Raw genomic sequence first — 23,979 nt, forward strand, 5'->3', positions numbered from 1 at the left:
CTGTCCATGGTGGTGGGGGGTAGTGTTGGTCAGTGTAGGTCCATTGGAGATATGCTCTGCATGCTTTAAGCAAGCCCTAAGGATTTTTCTAAATCTCCTTTAACCCCAAGGGTCTCTGGGCCAGGGAGAAGGTTGGGAGGAGAGTTGTCACCTGTCTGCTGAGGAGGAGACGAAGGGGAACATCTGAGCCAGTGCTGTACCAAGGATGCTCAGAGCCTCCAGAGCTCTCTAGGAAGGCCTCCTTGGGCTGTCTGTGAAGCTGCCCCTCCTTCCCTGGAGCCCCAGCCCCCAGGCCCCATGGCCCACCCCAATTTTCATGTCCTTGTGGCTGGCAGGCAAGGAAGAAGAGTCTGGAGGTAGGATTTTGGCTTTAAGGAAAATAACTTTATTCTGCTTTGTCCAAAGGGGCTGCTATATAGGCTCTGGAACTGGGGGTTTCATCTGTACCCTCAGGACCGGGCAGATCAAGAAGATATGGCAAAGCTATTCTTCATTCAAGCCCTTTTGAAAGAAATAAAATCCAAATTAGTTCTGGGGAGGTGGGTGTTGGGCAGGGATGGGCATAGAAAACAGAGGGGAGACGGGGCACCCGATGGGGTGGAGGACTGCTCTAGGCCTGAGGCACACCCCCATGGTAATAAGAGATGTTTTCTAGGGGTCGGTGTGGAAGGGTCAGGGCTCTGAGGTCAGCCAGAGGGAAACTGCCTGGGTGAGGACCTAGGAGTAATCTGGGCTGTCCATCTTAGGGTCAGTAGGGTCGCTAGGCTATAGGACAAAACTAGGTGAAAGACGAGAGGAGATCAGCAGTTGGGGGGAATTGGGACACGGTGGGTGTATACAAATTGGGGTCTTCTAGGGTTGCTGACCACCCTAGAGCTGGGATTCACAAAGTCATTGAAAGTTAGAGCTTGAAGAATCTTAGAAATCACAGAGGACTGCATTACATGGCCCTCTGGGGCTTCATGGTTCAGTTGTGGGGGATGAATGAAGAGGAGGCATCCCTGGTATGAGTGGGCTCTGTCTGAGGGGCACTGGTGTTGGTGGGTGTGCTGACCCGGGGCGACTAGTGAGGCCCAGTGGAGGGACCCACCTTGGCGCCAATGTCGCGGCTCTTGGCTCGCAGCTTGTTGACCTGGGACTCGGCGATGTCCGCGCGCTCCTCCGCCTCATCCAGTTCGTGCTGCACCTTGCGGAACTTGGACAGGTTGGTGTTGGCCTGCTCTTCCTGTGGGGGTTTGGGGACAGGGACCATGAGGTGAGAGGAGGCCAGAGGAGGCCACCAACTCCCCAATGTCCCTCCCCCGGACCCAGTCCCTAGCAGGGCCACTCACTGCCTCCTCCGCCTGGCGCTTGTAAGCCTTGACCTTCAGCTGCAGCTTGTCCACCAGGTCCTGCAGCCGTAGCAGGTTCTTTCTGTCCTCTTCCGTCTGGGGGTGGGGTTAGGGATGAGGATGGCCTGGTCCTCAGAGGCAGCATGCCCCCTCCCCCTGCTTGTTGTCTTTACCCGGAATGTAATATCTTCACTCACTTCTCCTTTCTGATCCTCAACAAACACCTGCACTCTCCTTATAATTTTTTTTTCCGTAAAAAACTACTAATATTTTTTAATGCCTTGTACCAGAGTAGATGGAATCCTGCAATTCTGCACAAAATCATTTTTATGCACTATCCTGGGGAGCAGGCCCTTAGAAGTTCTGGGGACCCGCAGAGAACAAATTCTCTTGTTCTAGAAGCCAGCATGCCTGGGAGTAACTCTGGGACTGCAGCAGAATAAGACTTCCTGGGCTGCAAGGAAATGACATAGATTTGATCTAAGTTAAGAACACATGTGTGTCGAGATGATAACTTTCTGGATTGGCACAGAAGCAAAATCTAATTAGGAGTCTGATTCTAGAAAACAAACGAGAAAGTTCTGAGATTTGCTGAAAGACTTTGGTATTGTTTTTGATGTATTTTTGTGGTCATGGCACCCAACAAGGGCTTGGTAACATATTTGCTTTCTGGGAATTTGTGCTGGGTAAGCTCTGTCTGGAGCTCTGGGTGTTGTCCCCAGGGGACAGGTGGAGGGGGATGTTGGAGGTGGAGCTCCTAGGCCACAAGGCTCAGAGGTTCATGTCTAGCCCAGGGGACCGCCAGGGTAGAAGACGGCTTGCAGAGTGGAAATAGGGCAGTGGGGAGCTGCACTCCCACTCTTTTCCCTGGAGGAGGCTAAGAGAGAACACTTCATTCCTCTAGGTGTTATTGCCCTGGCTTCAGGCTGTGGTACAAGGGGTCCAGCCCCAGAGCAGCCACCATGCCCGCACCTGGTAAGTCAGCTCCTTGATGCGACGCTCACTCTTCCTCATGCCCTTGACTGACTCTGCATTGCGCTTCTGCTCCGCCTCCAGCTCATTCTCCAGCTCCCGCACCCGGGCCTCCAGCTTCTGCAGCTGCTTCTTGCCACCCTTGAGGGCGATCTGCTCAGCCTCATCCAGCCGATGCTGCAGGTCCTTGATGGTCTGCTCCATGTTCTTCTTCATGCGCTCCAGGTGGGCGCTGGTGTCCTGCTCCTTCTTCAACTCCTCTGCCATCATGGCAGCCTGGGGACGGGAGCAACATGTAAGAGAACAGGACCTGTGGCCCCTTCTCCCTCCAGGATCACCTTTGCCCCATCCTGGCGCTTGTTTCCCAAGGCCCACCAACCCATGCAGCTGGAGAGTCCACTTGTCAGGGCACAGTGGCCTGGCTGGGACCAGGGCCCTTGTTCATGTCACTAGTGGGGGCGGGAAAGGGAGCAGTCACTCACATCTGTGATGGCCTTCTTGGCCTTCTCCTCGGCATTCCTGCACTCCTGTACCGCCTCTTCCACTTCAGTCTGAAGCTGTGACAGGTCTGCATCCATCTTCTTCTTCTGGTTGATAAGGCTGGTATTCTGAGGATCAAGGTGAATAGAGCATGAAAAGCACTGAGCATTCACGGGTGGCTCCCAAACCTCACCTGCTGAGTTCTGCTAGCTGTGTTTCTGTCTAGGAATGTGGTGGAGTCACTCACCTGGGAGTGCAGCAGCTGCACCCGCTCACTGGTCTCGATCAACTCCTGCTCCGCCAGCTTCCGGGACCGCTCTGTCTGCTCCACCACGGCCCGCAGCTCCTCCAGCTCGGCCTGCAGCAGGTTGTTACGCCGCTCCACGATGGCGATGTTCTCCTTCAGGTCGTCATTGGCACGCACTGCATCGTCCAGCTGGATCTGGGTGTCCTGTAGATCAGGAGGGTGGGTATGAGAGACAGGTTGGCCTCTGGGTCCATCAGAAGGCTGTTAGGCTAGGCTGGATGCCAGTGGGGAGCCCAGTGTGCTGGGTCAGGAGGGCCTGTGGGATATCTCTGCAGTAGCCGAGGCCAGGAGGCACCTGCTGTTGTAATGGGGTACCACCACCCAACCCGGCCACATGGAGGCTAGTCCATCTCCGAGTAAGGGGACTTCCTGCTTTGGGAGTCTCCATGTACCTTCAGCAAGCTCTGGAGACCCTTAACTTGCTTCTGGGCCTCAGCAGCCATGCGGTTGGCATGGCTGAGCTGGATCTCCATCTCATTGAGGTCGCCCTCCATCTTCTTCTTCACCCGCAGAGCCTCATTGCGGCTGCGCGTCTCCGCATCCAGGGAGGTCTGCAGCGAGTCCACCACCCGCAGGTGGTTGCGCTTGGCCTGCTCCATCTCCTCATCCTTCTCCGCCAGCTTCCGCTCGATCTCTGCCTTGATCTGGTTGAACTCCAGCTGGGCCCGGAGGATCTTGCCCTCCTCATGCTCCAGAGAGGCCTGGGAGGAGGTGGGGAGAGAGGGTCGGGGATGAGAGCATAGGGCCAGGGGCAGGAGTCTGTCCATGAATCATGGATACAAAGTGAATTCAAGAGTGGTATTAAGTGGTTCAGTCAAAGAAGCAGGAGGAAGAAGAAAAGAAAATTTAAAAGGAAAAAAGAAGGCTCAGGAGAGGTGGTTCAGACCCTCACAGAGGAGAGTGAGCTATGAAGACAAAGAAGAAAATGAAGAGAAAGGTGTTGCCAAGGAAACGGAGGCAATCAGGCATAGAATGTAAAAAATCCTGAAGAGGGAGGCAGAGGCAGAAAGGAGAGGGGAGTGGAAACAGGAAATCTTGTCTAAGATGTAATGGGTAAAATGTGTGAAGGAAATAGAGTGAGCTGTTCATTCATTCATTCATTCATTCATCCATTCCACAATGTTTGCTGAGTGGCTGCTATGTACCAGGCACTGTTCTAGGCTCTAAGGATGGGACAGTGAATAAAACAGACGGAAGGGAGATGAGAACAGGGACCATAGACTAGCGCTCAGCTCCCTCCCCTGCACACATCCTCTGGGCCACACTCTGCACACACACCTCAGCCTCCTCCAGGGCCGACTGCAGCTCCAGCTTCTCGGCCTCCAGCTGCTTGCGGACCTTCTCCAGCTCGTGGATGGTTTTTCCACTGGAACCCAGCTGCTCAGTCAGGTCGGAGATCTCCTCTGGGGGAGGGGTCGGGCCATTCAGTTGGGGGCTGCCATGGTCCAATGGGGAGGCACCCCTCTTGGAGCCCCTAGGTGGTGCCACATGAGAACACTACCCCCAGCCACCTCATCCACCCCCCCAGCCTTCCAGGCCCCAGCGCACCCTGAAGGTTCTTGTTCTCCCGCTTGAAGGTCTCCAGATGCTCCAGGGACTCCTCATAGGCGTTCTTGAGCTTGAAGAGCTCTGTGCTGAGGGAGCGCGCCTCCTTCTGTGACGACTCCAGCTCTGACTGCGACTCCTCATATTTCTGCTTCCACTCGGCCAGGATCTGTGGGGACCCGGCTCACTGCACAGCCCCCTCTCCCAGCCCCAGCACTTCACCCTCTCCAGGGCTGCCCTAGCCCCTCAGCAGGGCTCAGCCTCCTCCCCTCTTGCCCCCAAGGAGGAGGCCCCTGGCTTTATGGTGACTCTGGCCTTCCAGCTCTGCCCCTGGCTGAGACCCCCAGCCCAGGCCCACCTTGTCAAAGTTCCTCTGTTTCTTGTCCAGGGCTGCGGCGGCTGCATTGGAACGCTCCACATCCACCATGAGGTCCTCGATCTCATTCTGCAGCCGGTGTTTGGTCTTCTCCAGTGAAGAGCACTTGGCATTGACGGCCTCCACGGCCTCCTCTGCGTCCTGCAGCCTCTGGGCCAGCTTCTTCCTGCCCAGGAGGATGGGAGAAGGTGGGGAGGATAGAGGGTGTAGGTTTGGACAAGGAGAAATAATGTGAGTGTTCTAGAAAACAATCCTTGAAAATTCAGAAGCGTTGTTGGAGAAGCTGAGGAGAGGCCCCATGGGGTTAAGAACCAGGTAGGCAAAGAGGGTCTTGATGGCACACTATGAAGATCCAACAGGACCCAGGAGGGCCTTCCAGGTGGTCTTACCCCGGGCCAGCCTCTAGGCTGCAGACATGGAGGAGGCATGGGCTTTGGCAGCCCACCCCACTTCCTCTGCCAGAGCATCCTGCCCCTGGTGGGAGCACTCTACCCTCAGACAAACCTTTTGTTCGTCTTATATTCGGATGAGAAACATAACGCGAGCAAAAAGCTTCCCTGAGAGGAGAAGGAGCTGGGGCCCTGGACAGGGTTCTCCTGTGTTGTCCAAACCTGGCCAAGCATCCATACCCAGTGAGGAGTCTTCCCAGCCTTGGGCTGGGCTGTGTCTTGCCTGCAGATGGGCCTCAGCTAGAGGTGGGCCGCCTGGGACTCACTTGGCCTCCTCGAGTTCCTCAGTCCTCTGGATGGCATCCGTCTCGTACTTGGTCCTCCACTGGGCCACCTCCGAGTTGGCCTTGGACAGGACGCGCTGCAGCTCGGCCTTGGCCTCGGTCTCCTCCTCGTACTGCTCCCGCAGCAGGTCACAGTCATGGCGTGCTGACTGTAGTGCATGGGCCAGGGCATTCTTCGCCTGTGGAGGGGCAACCGCCCAGAAGAGAGCTCAGCTTTCTCTAGAGTACACCCCAGTCAGTGCCCATGTCCTTACCCTAATTTCTCCAGTCCTCACCCTAATTTCTCCAGACCTCACCTAGCTCTAAATCCCCAGGAGACCTAGAACAGTCTATGGAGGACCAATGACAAAGAATGTCCGCAGAGCATATAGCACTGTTTACTCGTGTCATGCCCACCACTCCTGCTCCTCACTATCTCAGGCATTGTCAATCTCATCCCCATTTACAGGGGAGGAGGCAGGGGCTCAGAGAGGCCAGGTGGTTTCTTCAAGATTACAAAGCTCTAAGGGGAAGGTCAGGATTGGAGCACTGGCCTTTTCAAAAGGTTGTGTTCTTTCCCCCTTTTGTTCATGAGGCCAGCAAAGTGCCAGCACAATAGGCTCCAGTTTAGTTTCTTTCTCTAGCTTTCAGATTGTCCTGACCCATTTGTGCAGTTTCTGCATCCCACACCTGTGGCCAGCCAAGGCCACCATTCCCTCCCTAGTTTGTTTCTCTCTTCCACCTCACTTCCCCCCTGACCCAGGGCCCTCTCTCTCCAGAAATGGCAACAGAAAAGCAGAGGGCAACAGATTCAGGAGACATATGGTAGGTTCTGGGCTGGGATTCTGTTTGGAAAATGGGAGAACAATAGAAAGACAGCAAGCCTCATCCTTGGGCCCTACTTGCTCCTTGCCTGGGCCAAGTGGCCCTAGTCTAGGCCTCACCTTAACCTCCTCCTCCAGCTGCCTCTTGAGGTCCTCCAGCTGCTGGGTATAGGTGAGCTTGCCTCGGGTCAGCTGGGAGATCAGTGCCTCCTTCTCATCCAGCTGCCGGGACAGCTCACCTGGAGGGGCACAAAGGCATACTCAGCTCTGGAAGGTCAGCCCCACTCCTCCCTCCCCTCCCCTTACCTTTAGGCCCCATTCTCTGGAGAGGGGTGTGTGTGTGTGTGTGTGTGTGTGTGTGTGTGTCTCCCTAAGGCTGGGTGGCTCAAGAAGTCAGGGAAGATGGGGTGGGGCTCACCATTCTCAGTCTGTAGCTTGGCCCGCTGGCTGGTGAGGTCATTGACAGAACGCTGGGTCTCCTCAGCCTTGCTTCGGTGTTCATTCATCTGGTCTTCCAGGGTCCGGCACATCTTCTCCAGGTTAGCCTGAGGGAGGAAGGGGAGTCATATGATGGATGTAGGGGGCACTGATGGGTAGTCAGAGTTGTAATTATAGAAGCGAAGGAGAGAGGCACTGAAGGGAGAGGATGGGAGAATAGGGTGGAAAAAGGAAAGCAGGAAACCAAACCATCAGAGAAGAGAGGAGACATGGACAGAAAGTAGAAGTGGGTGCAGGAAACTGGGCACAAGGGCCCCGAACAGGCAGCCTACCTTGGCCTTGATGATCTGCTCCATATTGGAGGTGACATCGTCCAGCTCCAGCTTGAACTCGCTCTTCTCCTTCTCCAGCTTCTGCTTCACGCGCTGCAGGTTGTCGATCTGCTCGCCCAGCTCGGCCACGCTGTCGGCGTGCTTCTTGCGCAGGGCCGCCGCCGTGGCCTCGTGCTGCAGCGTGGCCTCCTCCAGGTCCCGCCTCATCTTCTGGAACTCGGCCTCCCGCTTCTTGTTCATCTCGATCTGCACGGACGTGGCGCCGCCGGCCTCTTCCAGCCGCTCGCTGATCTCCTCCAGCTCCCGGGACAGGTCTGAGCGCAGCTTCTCCACCTTGGCCCTGGCGGTGCGCTCAGCCTCCAGCTCCTCCTCCAGCTCCTCGATCCGAGCCTGGGCCGGGATGCAGAGTTCAGACCCACCACCTGGAGCCTTCCATCGGAGCCCCCACCCCAGAGCTCTACAACATTCCTGGCCTGTCTGGAACAGCAAGCCTATTCCATTCTATCAGCAGAGAAATGGAAATAAAAGGATTTGGAGAAGATGTTTTGGACAGCTGAACTAGCCTTCCTTTAGGCCAGAACATTATACATTCTCTGTTGAAAGGAAAGTGGTTGAAGCTTGCTTTTTTTTTTTTTTTTTTTAAGATTTTATTTATTCATGAGAGACACACAGAGAGAGAGAGAGGCAGAGACACAGGCAGAGGGAGAAGCAGGCTCCATGCGAGGAGCCTGATGTGGGACTCGATCCAGGGTCTCTAGGATCAGGCCCTGGGCTGAAGGTGGCGCTAAACCGCTGAGCCCCCCGGGCTGCCTGAAGCTTACTCTTTAAGAGGGACAAAAAGACCTGTGTTTTAGGGATATTATAAGCAGTTTAATCTCTGCTTTAGGGGTAAGAATCAAAGTCACAGACTGTCAAGGCTAAAGAGATCTTAAAGCCACTGGTAATAAGGGAGGACACAGAGACCCAGATATCTGGAGTGGGCTCCTCATAGTTACCAGCTAAACCAGAGCTGAGACAGGAAGCCAGGATTTCTGCCCCTACACCTGTAACCTTTTCAAGGTCTCTTCCTATGTCATCTTTGGATCACCCAGCCCCTCCTTGGGGTGTTGCTCTGTGTGTGTACTGTGGTAGCTCAGCATCTCTATAGACATATAGCAAGTTCCTGTAATGCTGGGGGGAGGACATCCTGGAGGAGGGGGTCAAGGAAGCTGGCAGCCAGCCCATGGGCTCCAGCCTAGGCATCCCACACCTCACCTGAAGCTCTTTGAGCTTCTTCTGCAACTGGCTGCCCAGCGCCTGCTCATCCTCAATCCTCGCATTGAGGGCATTCAGCTCAAAGTCCTTCCTGTGGAGAAGGAGGGAGGGAAAGATGAGGAAGGTTGGTTGAGCACCAGGAGGGCCCACCAGTGATTGGAAATGGTAATACAAAAGACGAAGAGCAAGATTTCATCAGAAAAATAGCATCTGGGGATGACATAGGGTCCCTGAAAATGTGAAATGTGTTGAAGGAATAAGAAACCTAATGGGCAGAGCACCACAGGTGGAGTGACAAGACCTGGACTCTCTGATCCTGTGGATCAAGGGCACTACATTAGATGGCTTCAAAGGCCCCTTCTGGCTCAGGTGGCCTTTAATTCTATCACCATTACTTTGGGCACTTTGGTTAACCTTCCTGAGACTTCATTGCCTCTTCAGTAAAGTGGGCTCAAGATACCATCCTTAGAAGGTGGTTTGAGGATCCTTGGGATCATATATTCCTTCTTTAATTCAACACATGCTGTGCCCAGGGAAGTGTGAAGACTCCTGGGCAGATGCAAGCCCCATGATGATGTAATCATGATTCTCAGAGCCTTTCAAAGTCCTGACCCTAAAGCTCCCTAAGGTCCTTGATTATCCAAACCTATCCTGTAGGCTCAGTTTATCAAGTGTGGGAAGTGGATTTGTATATCTTGGTAAGACTTGTAATAAGAATTGGATTCATCAGACCCCTGTACTGCTCAAGCGTGGTGGCTACCCTATTTCTCTGTGATCCTCTGGGCTCTCTGCAAAGGACCCAAAAGGTCTTTCCTGAGAGGGTTTTGTGTGGAGCCTTGCTCAGTATTAAGCAACTGGTTTCCAAAGGAATTTGTGTGTAGAAGGAAGTAAGCTATTAGTTTCCATCCCTCTTTGCTGCCCAACAGGAAGAAAAGGCTTGAGGGATCCAGGTTAGATTTTCTGCTGAGGAAGATTGCAAGGCCCTGCTGCATGTGGCTGGGGGAAGGGAGCCATTTTCCTGGGGGCCTCTGTCCACAGTTTTGCACCCACTGATGGAGGCTGCATGAGGCTGTGGCCTCAGGATGGACATCTCGGAACAGCCGGTACTGTCATAGGCACAATAGACTGCTGAGCTGGGGAGAAGGAAAGGTGCCGGGGAGGGAAACACTCTACTTTTTAAGCCGCTCATCTAGCTGCTGCTTGTCATTCTCCAGGTCCATGATGCTCTCCTGGGTCAGCTTCAGGTCACCCTCCAGCTTCCTCTTTGCTCGCTCCAGGTCCATGCGCACCTTCTTCTCCTGCTCCAGGGATCCCTCCAGCTGGTGGGGGAGAAGGACCAGTGTGCCTTGTAAGACCAATCACCCTGATTTGGTGATTTGGAAGCTCAGTCACTCCAGGTTTAGGGAATCCTAAGAGATATCCAGGACTTGGGAAAGCTTCCCCAGAGTGGATCAGGGAGCTGTAAGAGCACCTAACTATTTGATAAATGATTCCATGAATGACCATGTGATTAAACCCCAAAGTACCATTTGTTCATTCAGCAGGCTCTTGTAGGCCTGTCCTAGGCACTTCAGATACAAAACTGAATCAATCAATCCAAGTTCTCACCTAAAGGCAGCTTACAGTCTTATGGCTGAGATAGATACTTCGATAATGATAATATGGGTGATAGATGATCCAATGGAGATATGCATAGAGAAATATCTGGAACAATGATCACTGAGGACCAGATCCTGCGTAAAATATTAGAGGTCCAAAGATCCTCAGAGCCTCACAAAATTCCCAAAGAAATGTATTATATCCTTATGTGATAACTCTCTAGACCCTGTGGTCAAAGATAGAGATATCTTTGGTTCAAAGGCTTGAACTTAAATTGAAATAAGGAAGTCCATCTCTATTGTTGATCCTATCATGGGATGAGATACATAACTGATAATTGATTACCCTTCTCCTTTTCTATTCCCCAGCTCCCTTTTAGAAAGGTTTCAGGGGAGGGACCACTCTCCAATCTCATCCCTCCAAACACACACAGACACACAGACACACACACACACACGGATATGGACATGGTATATCTAGGCCCTGGACAATCTACTTACATCATCCACCTGCTGCTCCAACTTGACCTTGGCCTTGGTCAAAGTGTTGACCTTGTCCTCCTCAGCCTGAAGGTCATCTAGGGCCTGCTGGTGGGCCTCTTGCAGAGCCTTCTTCTCTTTGGTCAGCTTGGCAATGATCTCATCTAGCCCAGCCATCTCCTCTGTCAGGTTCTTCACCTGCCGAACAAGAACCCCACTCCCTTTAGGGTCTGAGGTAATCAGCCTGGAGACATCTATCGGGATGTCCAATGCCAAGGACCAGGACCACACTGTGGTCTGGGAATCCTGAGGAGACCTGAGCTGGAGCCAGAAGGAGTTGCCCTCACCTTGTTCTCTGTTGCATGCTTCTCCTTCTCCACCTTGGCCAGCGTCAGCTCCAGGTCATCAATGTCCCTTTTGAGCTCAGAACACTCATCTTCCAGCTTGCGCTTCTTGGCAGTGAGCTCAGCATTCATCTCCTCCTCATCCTCCAGCCTTTCAGTCATCTCCTTCACCTTGGCCTCCAGCTGGATCTTGTTCTTGATTAGCTGGTCACAGCGCTCCTCTGCATCAGCCAGGTTGTCTTGTTCCTGAGGACAAAGCATAGAGGGGAGGCTTTTCAGTAGGTGGGGTTCTCACCCTGGCAGGCTCAAGGAGGGAGCAGCTAAGCCCTCACTGTAGGAGGGGAGCTCCAGGACAACCCAGCTAAGAAGAACCTCAGAAGGATGAGGAAGGGAAGAATTTCAGGACGATGTGATGGGAATATTGGAGGATGGAAGCAGAGGAAGGGAACTCAGAAGTCTCTTTACTTGGCCCTTTCCTCTGTTCTATTTCACTGAAGGGAAGGAACTGCATTTACTTAACATATTTACTACCTGGTAAGATGGCCAGCTTTATCCCCTATCCAGAGATGAGGACATTGAGACTCAAAGATAATGCATGGTTTGCCTAGGTTCACAAAATTATTGAGCTGTGAATCCAGGCTGAACCCAAGTGGAAAGCCTGTGTTTTTAAAAGTTAGTTCTTTTCCCCTTCTCTTTCATTCTCTGTGGGGACCCCCTTGGAGGCCGTTGGAGTGTGGATTCCAAAATCCTGTGTCTGTGAGAGGACAAGGTGAGCCCTGGGTGGGGAGGTGCAGGATGTGTAGGAGATGTTGGCTGAGCTGGGTGGGTGAGCCAACAGAGGCCCAGGAGCCTCACCGCTTGCACTTGAAGCTGGAGGTCATTCTTCTCCTGCAGCAGGGACACCATCTTCTCCTCCAGCTCCTTGCGGCGAGCCTCTGACTTCTCCAGCGCCTCTTTGATGCGCGCAAACTCTTCCTTCATGGTGGCCATCTCCTTTTCTGTCTCGGCACTCTTGAGCAGTGGCTTGATCTTGAAGTAAAGCTTCATCCAGGGCCAGTTCTTGACCCCCATGAAGGCCCGAATGTTCCACTGGATTATCAGCAAGGAGTCTCTGCAGGGGCACAGCGAGAGGGTTGTAAGAGAATCCCATCTTTCCTTCCTGTCCTGAGTCAGGACTCCTCAGTAATGGCCCTTGCTTCCTCCATGTCTCTCTGGCCATAGGCCCACCCTAGGTCCATAGGAGCCCCTCCAGTGGTCTTCTTGTTTGAAGTCTTGTTGAACTTTCTCCTGATACTGCCCCTGAACCATCCTGAGCCTTACTTAGATAACCAGGAGCCTCCTTTGAAGCTCTCACCTGCGTTCCAGCAGCTTCTTGTACTCCATTCTGGAGAGCACACCCCGGGACTGGGCCTGGATGCGGGTGATGATGCGGCTAAGCCTCTCGTCACGCATCTCCTCCAGCAGTCCCAGCAGCCCAGCCTTGAAGAACACCTATAGCCAAGGGGTGGGTGGGCCAGGAGAGGAAAGAGGAGAGAGTTCTTTTAAGGAAGGTAACACCCTAGGAAAGAACTCAAGGGAAGAGGCCAATGGCAGCTGGAGCTCGGACTGGGAGTGGTACTGGTTTATGGGAGGGAAACATGCAGTTCAGAGATGGTCCTAAGCCAATTGATAAAAGGGAAGGAGCCGTGAGTTGAGGAACTAAAGGACAAGAGAGGTCTTTCTGTAATCAGTTCATCTCCTTCCTTCCCTCACCTTGGTGTGGCCGAACTTGTACTGGTTGTGGTCGATGTCCAGGGAGCTCAGCAGTTTCTCTGCCCCTTTCCTGCTGTCAATGAACTGGCCCTCAGGGATGGCTGCTGGGTTGAGGATGCGGTACCTGGAGAGGAAGGTGCCCTGAGTCACCCATGTTCTGCGCCAATCTGCTCTTCCCACAGCATTCAGGGCCACCTGTGGACTCCTCTTCCCACCAGGTCTGCCCAAGCTCCCCCTGTTCCCTGAACTCTGGGGGCACCCCTGTACCCACCTCTGCCTGAAGTCCCCATAGAGGATGCGGTTGGGGAAACCCTTCCTGCAGATGCGGATGCCCTCCAGCACACCGTTGCAGCGAAGCTGGTGCATAACCAGTGGGTTGTCTATCACCCCTGCAGCAGTAGGGGGTGAGGGAAGAAGGTGTGGGGAGAGTACTGGACTAAGCCAAAAGTTCTGGGCTCTGATTCTGGCTCTACCACTCACTAGCCAGCAACCTTAGCAAGTCACTTAATAATGGTCCTTTTTTTTCTTCCCATTTTTTTTACTAGCTGTACTCTTTTTATTTATTTATTTTTTTTACTAGCTGTACTCTTAAGAGTAATCAAAAGCTTTTCACATTCCTTATTTTATGTTGTGTTTATTATCATATAATTATGTTGTGATTATTATCAATTGCCAGGGTGGATATATCCCACTTTCTAGAGAGGAAGCTAAGCCCAGAGGAGTTAAGCCCAGAGAAGTTAAGGCACTTTACCAAGGTCACTAAGCTGACCAAAGCAGAGTCACGCTTTGAATCGAGGCCCCTGAGATTCCAACTCCTAATCAGTCAAAAAAAGGATAAACAATCTCTATATGTCTCATTGAGGGTTGCATGCTCTGAAGCAATGCCCATGAAAGTGCCTTACAACCCCCGCCCCCAGCCACATTGCAAATACAAGGAAATGAGTGGACAGTAGTCTGCTACCTCATGGGGGATGGGAGGAGAGTGTCATTTGGAAACCACCATGGTGGGGGATTAGCCATGGCTTAAGAGACCTTGTTCCCAGAGCATGGGGCATGTGGCCAGTAGATGGCTGGGCTGAGTTCTGGGCCTTACCTGGAGACTTTGTCTCATTGGGGATGATGCAACGCACGAAGTGGGGATGTGTGGAGCGCAAGTTGGTCATCAGCTTGTTCAGATTTTCCTGTGGTCCAAAGCACAGGTGGGAAAAGTAATGCAAGTGGAGGAGAGAGATGTAGGGAGGGGGAGGAGAGAGAAGTAGGGAGGGAGAGGAGAGGAAGGGAAAAACAGACAGAGAGAATGAAGGAATGGTGGGGAGGACACGGAGGAGGGGAGAGGTGGAAGAGCAGAGTGAGATGGGAAACAGGGAGAGAAGAGGCCACCCACAAAGCGGGAGAGAATGGAGAGGAGGAAAGACAAGGAGGGAAAGAAACCACAAGGGAAGGAGGAGACAGAGGAGTCAGGTAAGAGAAGGGGAGTGGTGGGAAGCCACCAGGCTTGGTGGCTGCTGGGGAGCCACGCTGGGCTGGGGTGAGAGCACATGCTTACCCTGTGCAGAGCTGACACAGTCTGAAAGGATGAGCCCTTCTTGGCTTTGCCTTTGCCCTTCTCGACAGCTGAGGGAGGAGAGTCAAGGAAAGGGAGCTGAAGGGCCGTGTGAGAGGCCAGAGGCTCCATCACAGACTCTTTACATCCTCACTGGCATTTGGTCTCCAGGAGAGGGTCTTCACTGTGGGGCGCTCAGTTTTTCCACCCCATTCTACCTCACTGAACCTGTAAACCTTAGGGCACAACCTGACAGAAAAGTGATGGAGTATAGCAACGGACTTGCTTCAGAACCATGGCAGGGATGCTGCTCCTTTGTCCCAGGGCTCCAGTCTCTACTTACGTGCATCAGCCCCAGCATAGTTGGCAAACAGGTTGCTGAGCAGCTTGAGGGAGGACTTCTGGTACAAGGCCACTACCGTCTCATTGAGTGGGTCTTTGTTCTTCTGTAGCCAGCCCAGGATGTTGTAATCCACAGTGCCAGCATAGTGGATGAGGGAGAAGTGGGCTTCCTGCTTCCCCTTGATGTTGCGTGGCTTCTGGAAGTTGTTGGACTTGCCCAAGTGGTTGTCATACAGCTTGGCCTTGAAGGTCATGTCAGTGGCCTTGGGGAACATGCACTCCTCCTCCAGGATGGACATGATGCCCATGGGCTGAGGGTAGGGGGGAAAGCATCACTGAGCATGCTTCATGCAGATGCAGAAGGTTCCTGCTTTAAGGTCGATATTTGCTTATGGTGACTCCCCTTTGGGAATTAAAGTATCAGCCTCAGCTTTGAGTCCAGTTATTTCCCAACTTGCACCTGTTCACGGCTTCCCAAGGTGGAAGAGTTTGTTCGATTTCAGAGGGACCTTTGTGAAAGTCTGGGAATGTGGATGTTTTAGATGCTTTATACATCATTCCATTGCCCAGATCCCTGAGATGTTGTGGTTGAAAACAGGCACATTCTTATGACTCCCTGCCCCATATTCAAGCCAGGTTAAACCTAAGGTTGATAAACACACTGGTATGGGAGGATTTCTGGAGCTGCCCATCCTCCCTGTGTCCATTCTCAAGCCCCCAGGACCTCAGCTCTCCCTGTGCCACCCTGTCCTAGGTGGTCAGGACAACACAGAGCTTGGGACCCAGATCATGTTCTCCAACAGGGAGAGGGGCTGCCATTTTGACTGGGGCATTCAGGTAGGATGTGAGTGAGCAGTTCAGGCACTCTGTCTGGGATGACAGGGGAGGGGGACACAGGCAGCAGGTGGAGGCAGCACCTTCTCAATGAGGTCAATGCAGGCCTGCAGGTCCATGCCAAAGTCGATGAACTCCCACTCAATGCCTTCCTTCTTGTACTCCTCCTGCTCCAGCACGAACATGTGGTGGTTGAAGAACTGCTGCAGCTTCTCATTGGTGAAGTTGATGCACAGCTGCTCAAAGCTGTTGAACTGCAGGGGGTGGGGGTGGAGTGGGTCAGGCAGGCAGGGGTCTGAGTGGCCAGTGGGATCAGCCCAGGCCCGTGCCCATGCTCCTCCCAGGGAAGGAGAGCTCCTGTGGAAGACAGGGTGAGGCGTCTGCCACTCCTGAGCCCCACTGCCTTTCCTGAGACTGGCCATGATGGTAATAGATGGGAATGAGTGAGTCACTCTCCCTGCGCAGTCCCCCCGCTGCCCGTTATGCATAGGCTCCCCCCACTCACGTCAAAGATCTCAAAGCCTGCGATGTCCAAGACTCCTATGAAGTACTGGCGTGGCTGCTTGGTCTCCAGGGTGGCATTGATCCGTGTCACCATCCAGTTGAACATCTTCTCGTACACTGCCTTGGCCAGTGCCCCGGTGGCATATGCCACCTGGAAGGTAAGGGAGAGACCCAGATGAGGAGAGTTAGTACAGAGAGTGAATTCCACCGCAGCATGCCAGCTCCCTCCCCACTTATGTTCTGAACATGACCCACCTGTTGGACATTCTGCCCCTTGGTGACGTACTCGTTGCCCACTTTCACCCGAGGGTGGCACAGCCCCTTAAGCAGGTCAGCTGAGTTCAGCCCCATGAGGTAGGCAGACTTGTCAGCCTCTGGAAAGAGAGAGCCGGCAGCCAAATTGGTAAAGGGATGACTCCTCTACAGATGTGGCCCAAAGCTGTCCCCCAGCATTCCAGACTCCCACCTTCAGTGCCATCTGGCTCAGCCTGCTCCTCTCGCTGCTTCTGTTTGAACTTCATGTTTCCAAAGTGCATGATGGCACCTGTCAGCTTGTACATGGAGTTCTTCTCCTCTGAAGTGAAGCCCAGCACATCAAAGGCATTCTGTAGGCAGATCCCATATTGGTGGACCCCAAAATAGGAAGTATGGCAGGCAAATGAGATCCCTCTTCAGTTGAAGAGAGAATTTCTCTCCTGAATCTCTGTAGCTTCTAAGACTCCCATACCCAGCAAGGAACTCCAAAACCAAGACTGGAGGTATAAGAGCAGGATGGTGTGCATACTGCCCCAGATCTGGCATCAATGGTCATAGCTGTCCTCTGAAGCTGCTCTGGTTACCCACTCATGTTTTCTACTTTTGTCCCTCTTCTAGACCCTACACTTGCTTCCCTACTTGAACCTTCCATACCTGTCTATATCTGGTCTTCACCTAATAGTCTGCTCCAGCCCCATGGCGACTAGATGACCCACCCCCCTTCCCTTGATGATGCCTTGCTTCTTGGCTTGTCTGCTTTTCTGTCTCATGATGTTCAACATTCTCTGTTTGCTCGAATACCAAATATTAGCCACCCTATCTCAACATCCCCATTCCCTAACACATCCTGGTCATAGGACATGTTCTGGCCCTTGGGAGGGTCATACCACTTTGCATAATAGATAAACAATATCTCAGCTCTCCTCTTGAGCCAGCGAACTGGCCTCATTTACTCCTCATTGACAGTCCCCTCACCTCTTGACCAGGTTCTCACACACTTACATCAGTGGCCATGAGCTCCTCAGAGTCATCAATGGATGCCACTGTGGTCTCTCCTTGGGAGATGAATGCATAATCATAGGGGTTGTTGGTGATCAGCAGCATGTCTGGGAGGAGAAGATGTGATTAGGATGGGGCACAAACCTCTGGCTCTCACTGGGGCTGCCTGCCACAGCACAGGGCTTGCAGGAAAGCACGTGACAAGGCTTAATGTGGTCCCACATCCCACAGAACTGAATCCAACAGTGCCATAAACCCAGGGCATGCCAGCAAGCAGACACAAGCAGAGGGGACCAGGTTGCCATGGAGATAGTTGGTCTCGGTGGGTAGCTCTGACTCACCCAGCAGCTCAGGCTTTTTGTTAGACAGGATTTGGTAGAAAATGTGATAATCTCTCTCTGCTTTCAACTGGAAAATAACTCTGGATTTTTCCAGAAGGTCTGTAAGAGAAGAAGAAAGAGAGAGAAATGTGGAGATTTAGGTACAAAGAAATAGAGGAAAAGGAATGGTCAATGTAACAAGTAAAAGGGAGAGACAGAGAGACTCACGTACAGACACGAAGAGACAGAAGCAGAGAACAACTAAAGAGAGTCTCAGAGGGAGATGAATATACAAACAGAGATACAGAGTCAGTGACAGAAAGAGAGGGAGAGAGACTGAAGGGCAGAGACCTTAAGAGAAACATAGATAGAGAGAAGAGAGAGACAGGTTGGGATGGAGATCGCAGAGAATGAGGGTGAGCTCAAACTGAGTCCTAGCAGATTCATGGCACTCACAGGTCTCTATGTCTGCAGATGCCAACTTTCCGGTTGCCCCAAAATGGATTCGAATGAATTTCCCCTGGCGAGAAGGAGGAGAGCAGTGATGGGTTAAGGCAAGGCTCATATTTGACGCCATCCCTCCACCACCCTGAATCCCCAACCCAATGTCAGAGACCACTTACAAAGCGGGAGGAGTTGTCATTCCGGACCGTCTTGGCATTGCCGAAGGCCTCCAGGGCGGGGTTGGCCTGGATGATCTGGTCCTCCAGAGTGCCCTGCAGAGGTCAGGAAGGATGGCAGGTGAGAGGCCTCCCTCTCTCTTCCTGCAGTGCAGGCCCATGTAGAACAACAGGCCTACCTTTCCGGGGGTCTGATCCTTCTTGCTGCGATCCCCAATGGCGGCAATAACAGCAAAGTACTGGATGACCCTCTTGGTGTTGACTGTCTTCCCAGCCCCAGATTCTCCACTGTTGGGACAGTCAGGGGCTCGTCAGGGGCTCAAGCAGTGAACAGACACTGCTTGATACAAACAAGCCTCAAGTCAGGAGAGAGTGTCTGGTCCCACTTGAGTGGGACCCCCGAAGCAGGAAGCTGCTGGGTAATGTGCATCCCGAACACACATGGGATCAAGGGGAGCACTGGGAAGGATACCACAAGGAGCTGCTGGGTTTGAACAGAAGGAACCTGGTCTTAGCTAGGCAAGGTCAATGTGAAGAAGTGGGCCTGGGCCATTTTGGAAAAGAATGGGTGGTGGTGGCAGAATGGGGAAGGTTTCTTTTTTTTTTTTGGGGGGGGGGGAAGGTTTCTGAAGGGAAAGATGAAAGAAAGTGAGGGGAAGAAGACATGGTGATACTGGGCTTATGGATAAGTAAGCAATGATTTAGAGGAGAGTGAGTGCAGGGAATGGGAGAAGGAAACTCTAAGAAGGGTGGGAAGCAGAAAGGAAATGGGAAGTAAAGGCAGGGGTAAAAGTCACAGAAGAAGGAGGAGCTGGCATGAAGGTGGAGGGAAATGAGAACTCCGGGTCCATGCATGAGGGCTGGGGTCCCTAATGGCAACTGGGATCAGGGAAGTCTGGAGGGAATGAGTTAGGAGCTACACTCACGTGATCAGGATGGACTGGTTTTCTCTGTCTGTTGGGAGCAAGCAGGGAAGAAAAGTCAGGAGCCACAGAGGATGCTCTTGCCTGGCATCCACCTACCCCCTTGCCCCACCTCCCTGCTTCCCTCCAGGCATCTCTCAGTTGTCCAAATCAACATGTGCATTCCCTCCCATGTGGCTCCTGAGAAAACCCTGCAGTCAAGGCCTGTCACCTGTCAGCATGTACTGATAGGCATTGTCAGAGATGGAGAAGATGTGGGGCGGCGCCTCACTCCTCTTCTTGCCCCGGTAGGCGGCCACCACCTCGGCATTGTACACCGGCAGCCACTTGTAGGGATTGACGGTGACACAAAAGAGGCCCGAGTAGGTCTAGTGTAGAGAAGGAGGGTTGAGTTACTAGTGATGAAGGGGGAGTAATGGCAGGTTTCAGAGTTAGAGAACAATCCCAGGAAGGGAAGAAGGGAAAGGAAAAATCTATGAAAGCACTAAATCTGAGTAATCCCAGCCTCGGGGGTTATTAGAACTGAACCTGTTGCAGGGGCCAGTACAGAGTGCAGTAATGTCTGGACACAAAGAACAGAAACCTGTGGCTCTAGGAGGTGGGCCTATGTGGATCAGGAAGCTACTAGACTCAGAGGATGTCCTGGGTGGCGCACTCACGTAGATCATCCAAGAGGCGTAGCGCTCCTTGAGGTTGTAGAGTACAGCGGGCTCGTGCAGGAAGGTCAGCATGGCCATGTCCTCAATCTTGTCGAACTTGGGTGGGTTCTGCTGCATCACCTGGTCCTCCTTCACGGTCACCGTCTGCAACAGCCCCCACGCAGGCCCTATTGTCAACTCTCCCTCTGCCCAGAAAGGAGTCAGACCAGTTCTAGGACAGTGGTGTTCAAGAGAGAAGGGCCCAGGATCAGAAAGAAGATGGATGCGATAGTGGGAATGAGAAGGGCTGTTGGGAAGGTATGGATCGCTGCCCCAAAGAAAGTGAAATCAGACTGTCCTCAGGTCTGTGTGTAATGGGGCCTGGTGGTAACCCCTCTGCGTACCCCAGAGGGGGTAGGGGGTGGTCCAAGAGGGCCTCGCATGCCAGCTCTGTCACCCACCTTGCCATTCTCAGTCTCAGCGGTGACTTTGCCACCCTCTCGAGACACAATTTTGGCCTTGACAAACTCCTCCTTGTCATCGGGCACGAAAACATCTTTCTTGAGGTCAAAAGGCCGGGTCTGGGCTTCCAGCCGCTCCTTCTCTGACTTGCGCAGGAAGGGGGCAGCGGCCCCAAACGCGGCCATCTCTGCATCCACCATGGCTGCACCTGCAGTGGGTGGGAGTGAGAGAGGATGCTGGCTGTCCTTCCACCCACTCACCCTCCACCCCCTTCCCTAGGCTCTCTCTCTTTCAGTGGGAGCCCCAGAATCTAGCACCATACTCATGAGTCAGGGGCAGGTCATCTTGCATCCCTTGTTTCTCAAGCTGATCCCTCAACTCAAGAAAATAGCCTAGCAAACCTGTCAGGGCAGAAGGGGAGGCTAACTTTTGTTCAGCCTGGGGGTCTCCTGGAAGAGTGAGGAGCATCCTGGGCTTCTCTGGAGCAGAAAGCTAACTGTGTCCATCTCAAATCCTTGTCCTTCCCTGGCTCCTCCCTAGTCACAGGCAAGGGGCTCTTGGTTGCCAAGACATACTCCCCAAGGCAAGGCAGAAACTAGAATCCCATAGCCTGGCTTTGGGGCTGTCATGGCCAATCTTCCTGGATTCCCCCACACTTCATCTTCACCTTTCTTACCTTGGCTTCTCGAATGTGCGTACTAGATGAAAGGGGCTCAAGCCTGCAGGGGACCTGGAAAGAGGGAAGGTTGTGTCAGGGCCACCTCCCTGCTGCTCCCTGGCTCTGCCCTTCAGCATCCACCCCTCCCCCAGGCCTGAGAACAGGTGGGGAGTGGTGGCCAGCTTCCCTGGTCTTGTCTTCTATCTGGCTTTCTGAACACTGTTGTTCTTTATCCTGAGCTCTAATTCTAATGATTTCCTGATGCCTATTCCTCCTTCTCCCATCTGGGAGATGGTCCTACCCTTGCCTATACTCATCTAGTATTGCCTATACTCTGAGCCACCTGAGAAACAACTAATGGTTGCATTTGTTCAGTGCTTTACAGTCTCCAAAGCACTTTTACACATCCTCTCTTACCCAAGCCTCACCCCATTCTACAGATGAAGAAATTAAGTTTAAGGGGTTTACTTGTCCAAGAACCTATAATAATAACTGGCAAAGCCAGGCCTTGAACCCATATCCCATGACTCCAAAGCCAGTTCTCTTTCATTCTGTCCTCGTTTGTCAATCTTGGTGGATATTCTCAGAGAGGATACCCTTGTGGGCATCCTCTCATAGACATACCCATCACACAGCCAAACACTCTCCACATGTCCTCTGATGAACATGCATTTCTGCTGCTCATGCACATGCCTCATACAGACACGCTTCCTTCCTATACCTCAGCACACACATCCCTCCCAGTGTGCCGTTATGCCTTGGCCACAGAGATGCTTGTTAAGTATGTATATGGTATAAATAAACCCAGATCACTATGTATTTTCAAGTATACAAAGACCTGGAGCAGAGCCGCCTGGGTGGCCCAGTAGATTGAGCGTCTGACTCTTGGTATCAGCTCAGGTCATGATCTCGGTGAGATCATGAGATCGAGTCCTGAGTTGGGCTCTGTAGTCAGTGTGGAGTCTGCTTGAGATTCCCTCTCCTTCTCTGTATGCCCCTCCCACTTATGTGCTCTCTCTCTCTAAAATATATAAGCAAATCTCAAAAAAAAACCCCACAAAACCCTGGAATATTACACCATGTGCCTCTGAACTCCTTCTGCAGAGTGTACACACACTGTAGCAGTCTTGACTCCTGGTTGTGCATACAAGTACCTCCATGTGCATGGATATGGGTAGTTACTCATTACAGACCCCACAGAACTAGCTTCTAAGCATATATATTTCCTAATTGCTCTCTCCCATCTTCTTCTCCCTCCACTCAAATGGATCAGCTGTCTTAAGGCATGATCGTAAACACATCTCCCACTTGATATTTCTGTATCTTAATTAGGCAATGAGGTACACACCCTCCCCTCACCATACATTGAGACCATGCACACTTGTACACAAAACACACACACATACACCTCTAATGCATAACACATTCTGGTCCCATATGCTCAGATATAGATATTCATACACACACCCCCAATACATGAACCTCCCCACTCCCAGGGCACCTAGACTCATGTTTACACCTGCACTGGGTGTGCTCAATGATCAGACCTGGTATTCTGCATGAAGCCCTGCATGCAGCTTGCTGTTTCTAGAGGAGCCCTTCCTAAAGCTGGGGCCCCCTTATCCCAGAGGAAGGCCTCCTGCTCGGCGCTCCTACCTGAGAGCAGCAAGGAAAGACAGAGCACGAGAGAGCTGTGGAGCTTGGCCTGGTCAGGGGCTGTATATATCAGGCAGCAGGCGCCCCCACCCCCACCTGCACCCAGTCCCTAGCCGGATTTAGAAAGGGCTGTTGTCACTAGAAGCATTTCCCCCAGGCTCCCCCCCTTTTCCCAAAGTGCTCCCCACCCCCCATCCAGCTAGGAAACAATTGGAAGTGGTCGTCATTGTTATGGCATGGAGTGTGCAGGGTCTGAGTTCCAGGGGGCGGGGATGGCTCAAAGTGCAGCCAAAATATCTCCCAGGCCAGGCTTCAACATTCCATAGCTGGCAGGAGAGGGGACTGGTCAGACCACCAATGACCTCAGGCAGGCAGGGCTCTGTTCCATCCCCCTCCCCCACAGGGCTCTCCTGGCCTCTGACACTGCTGCCCCTCTGGCCCCTGGCCCCCTGAGCTGGTGGCCCAGCCCCACTAACAGTGTCTCTCTGCTTCCTGGCCTGGGTCCTATGTCCACCAGTGAGATGGGAGGGGGTGAGTGTCAACAGCAGAGGGGTAGGGCAGAGTTGGGGCCACGGCCCCCCAGTGGGGGCTAGACTAGGGCAGCTGGAAAGAGCTTTCCCAGCCAAGTGGCAAGAACAAGACCAGGGAGCTTAGAGATGAGGACTCTGGCTTGGGCACTGATTTCCTTGGACCAGCCAGGCAATGTGTTGAGGTCACCGAACCTCAGAGCCAGGCAGGCCATTCGTTAGTCCTTCATTTTATGGACAAGGGAAGTGCCCTCTTTAAGGTCATGCAGCTAGGCAGGGCGAGATTCCAGGCAGTGCGGGGAGCTAAGCAGATGGGGCAGAGGTCAGGACCCACTGTACTCAGAGGGCAGACCCAGCTGCTGCCTGGTGGTCCTAGAGGAGCCCCTTGCCTGACTCATTTTCCTGGCTCAGCCTTCAGGTACTGAACGCTCTAGCTCAGAGCCAGACATTCTTGGAGGCATAGATAACATAGATGCTCTGAGCTAGGAGACCCCTCACAAAGACAGCTGCTGCCTGGCCCACCTATCCTCTTGTGTTCTGTGGCACGGTCTCTCTCCAGACCTGGTGAGACTGGTGTTCTGGCAAATGGGACAGAAGGACAGGAAAAATATCCTCCTTTCCTGCAGGCCTTAAAAGCAGCACAAAGGAGATAAAGAAAAGGACCTCAACATACAAGCACAGAACGCAGCTAACGCCACCCTCTTCTAGCTACAGTGCGGTGCGTGCAAGCTTCACTGGCTCCGTGTCCAGGCAACCACTGCGTGGTTTGCTTTGAAATCCCCCTCCTTCCCTAGCACAGCTCTTCAGCGCATGCGGTTTAATCCAGCCGATTAGCTGTCAGTTTGGAAGGAGGGCGCCAGGCCTGGGGGATGGGGTGTGCAGAACAGGTACATTTTGAAGGTGGGGTAGGCAGGGCAGGGAAGGGCAAATCCAGGTGGGGCCCCAGGGGGTAC

The 23,979-nt window shown here is 52.9% G+C and overlaps 1 protein-coding gene across 1 annotated transcript; it reads right to left on the minus strand.

Moving 5' to 3' along the window:
* Positions 1-362: 362 nt before the first annotated feature.
* MYH7 (myosin heavy chain 7) lies at positions 363-22,602 on the minus strand. The gene is made up of 40 exons (XM_077908656.1): positions 22,500-22,602; positions 20,862-20,915; positions 20,185-20,393; positions 19,745-19,888; positions 19,297-19,453; positions 19,089-19,116; positions 18,342-18,450; positions 18,166-18,258; positions 17,999-18,062; positions 17,564-17,662; positions 17,226-17,329; positions 16,435-16,573; positions 16,224-16,342; positions 15,970-16,119; positions 15,548-15,718; positions 14,632-14,941; positions 14,292-14,359; positions 13,839-13,926; positions 13,017-13,134; positions 12,746-12,869; positions 12,348-12,484; positions 11,849-12,104; positions 10,997-11,239; positions 10,671-10,847; positions 9,745-9,890; positions 8,572-8,662; positions 7,318-7,707; positions 6,966-7,092; positions 6,668-6,786; positions 5,727-5,923; positions 4,994-5,177; positions 4,639-4,804; positions 4,369-4,493; positions 3,483-3,791; positions 3,031-3,234; positions 2,786-2,911; positions 2,304-2,579; positions 1,332-1,427; positions 1,091-1,225; positions 363-501 (listed from the first exon to the last, which is right to left on the minus strand). The coding sequence occupies exons 3-40, from the start codon at positions 20,383-20,385 to the stop codon at positions 484-486; spliced, it is 5,808 nt and encodes a 1,935-aa protein (XP_077764782.1). The 5' UTR covers positions 20,386-20,393; positions 20,862-20,915; positions 22,500-22,602; the 3' UTR covers positions 363-483.
* Positions 22,603-23,979: the final 1,377 nt, after the last annotated feature.

This window comes from Canis aureus, chromosome 9 (assembly GCF_053574225.1).
Source record: "Canis aureus isolate CA01 chromosome 9, VMU_Caureus_v.1.0, whole genome shotgun sequence".
NCBI lineage: Eukaryota > Metazoa > Chordata > Mammalia > Carnivora > Canidae > Canis > Canis aureus.

Coding starts and splice junctions, on each gene's coding strand:
- MYH7 (XM_077908656.1), bottom strand. CDS start 20,385: ATGGTGGATGCAGAGATGGCCGCGTTTGGGGCCGCTGCCCCCTTCCTG. Junction 8,663..9,744: donor CTAGATGAGCGGCTTAAAAA/GTAGAGTGTTTC, acceptor CCTTCTCCACAG/GAAGGACTTTGAGCTGAATG. Junction 2,912..3,030: donor TGCAGCTGCTGCACTCCCAG/GTGAGTGACTCC, acceptor CTTGATCCTCAG/AATACCAGCCTTATCAACCA.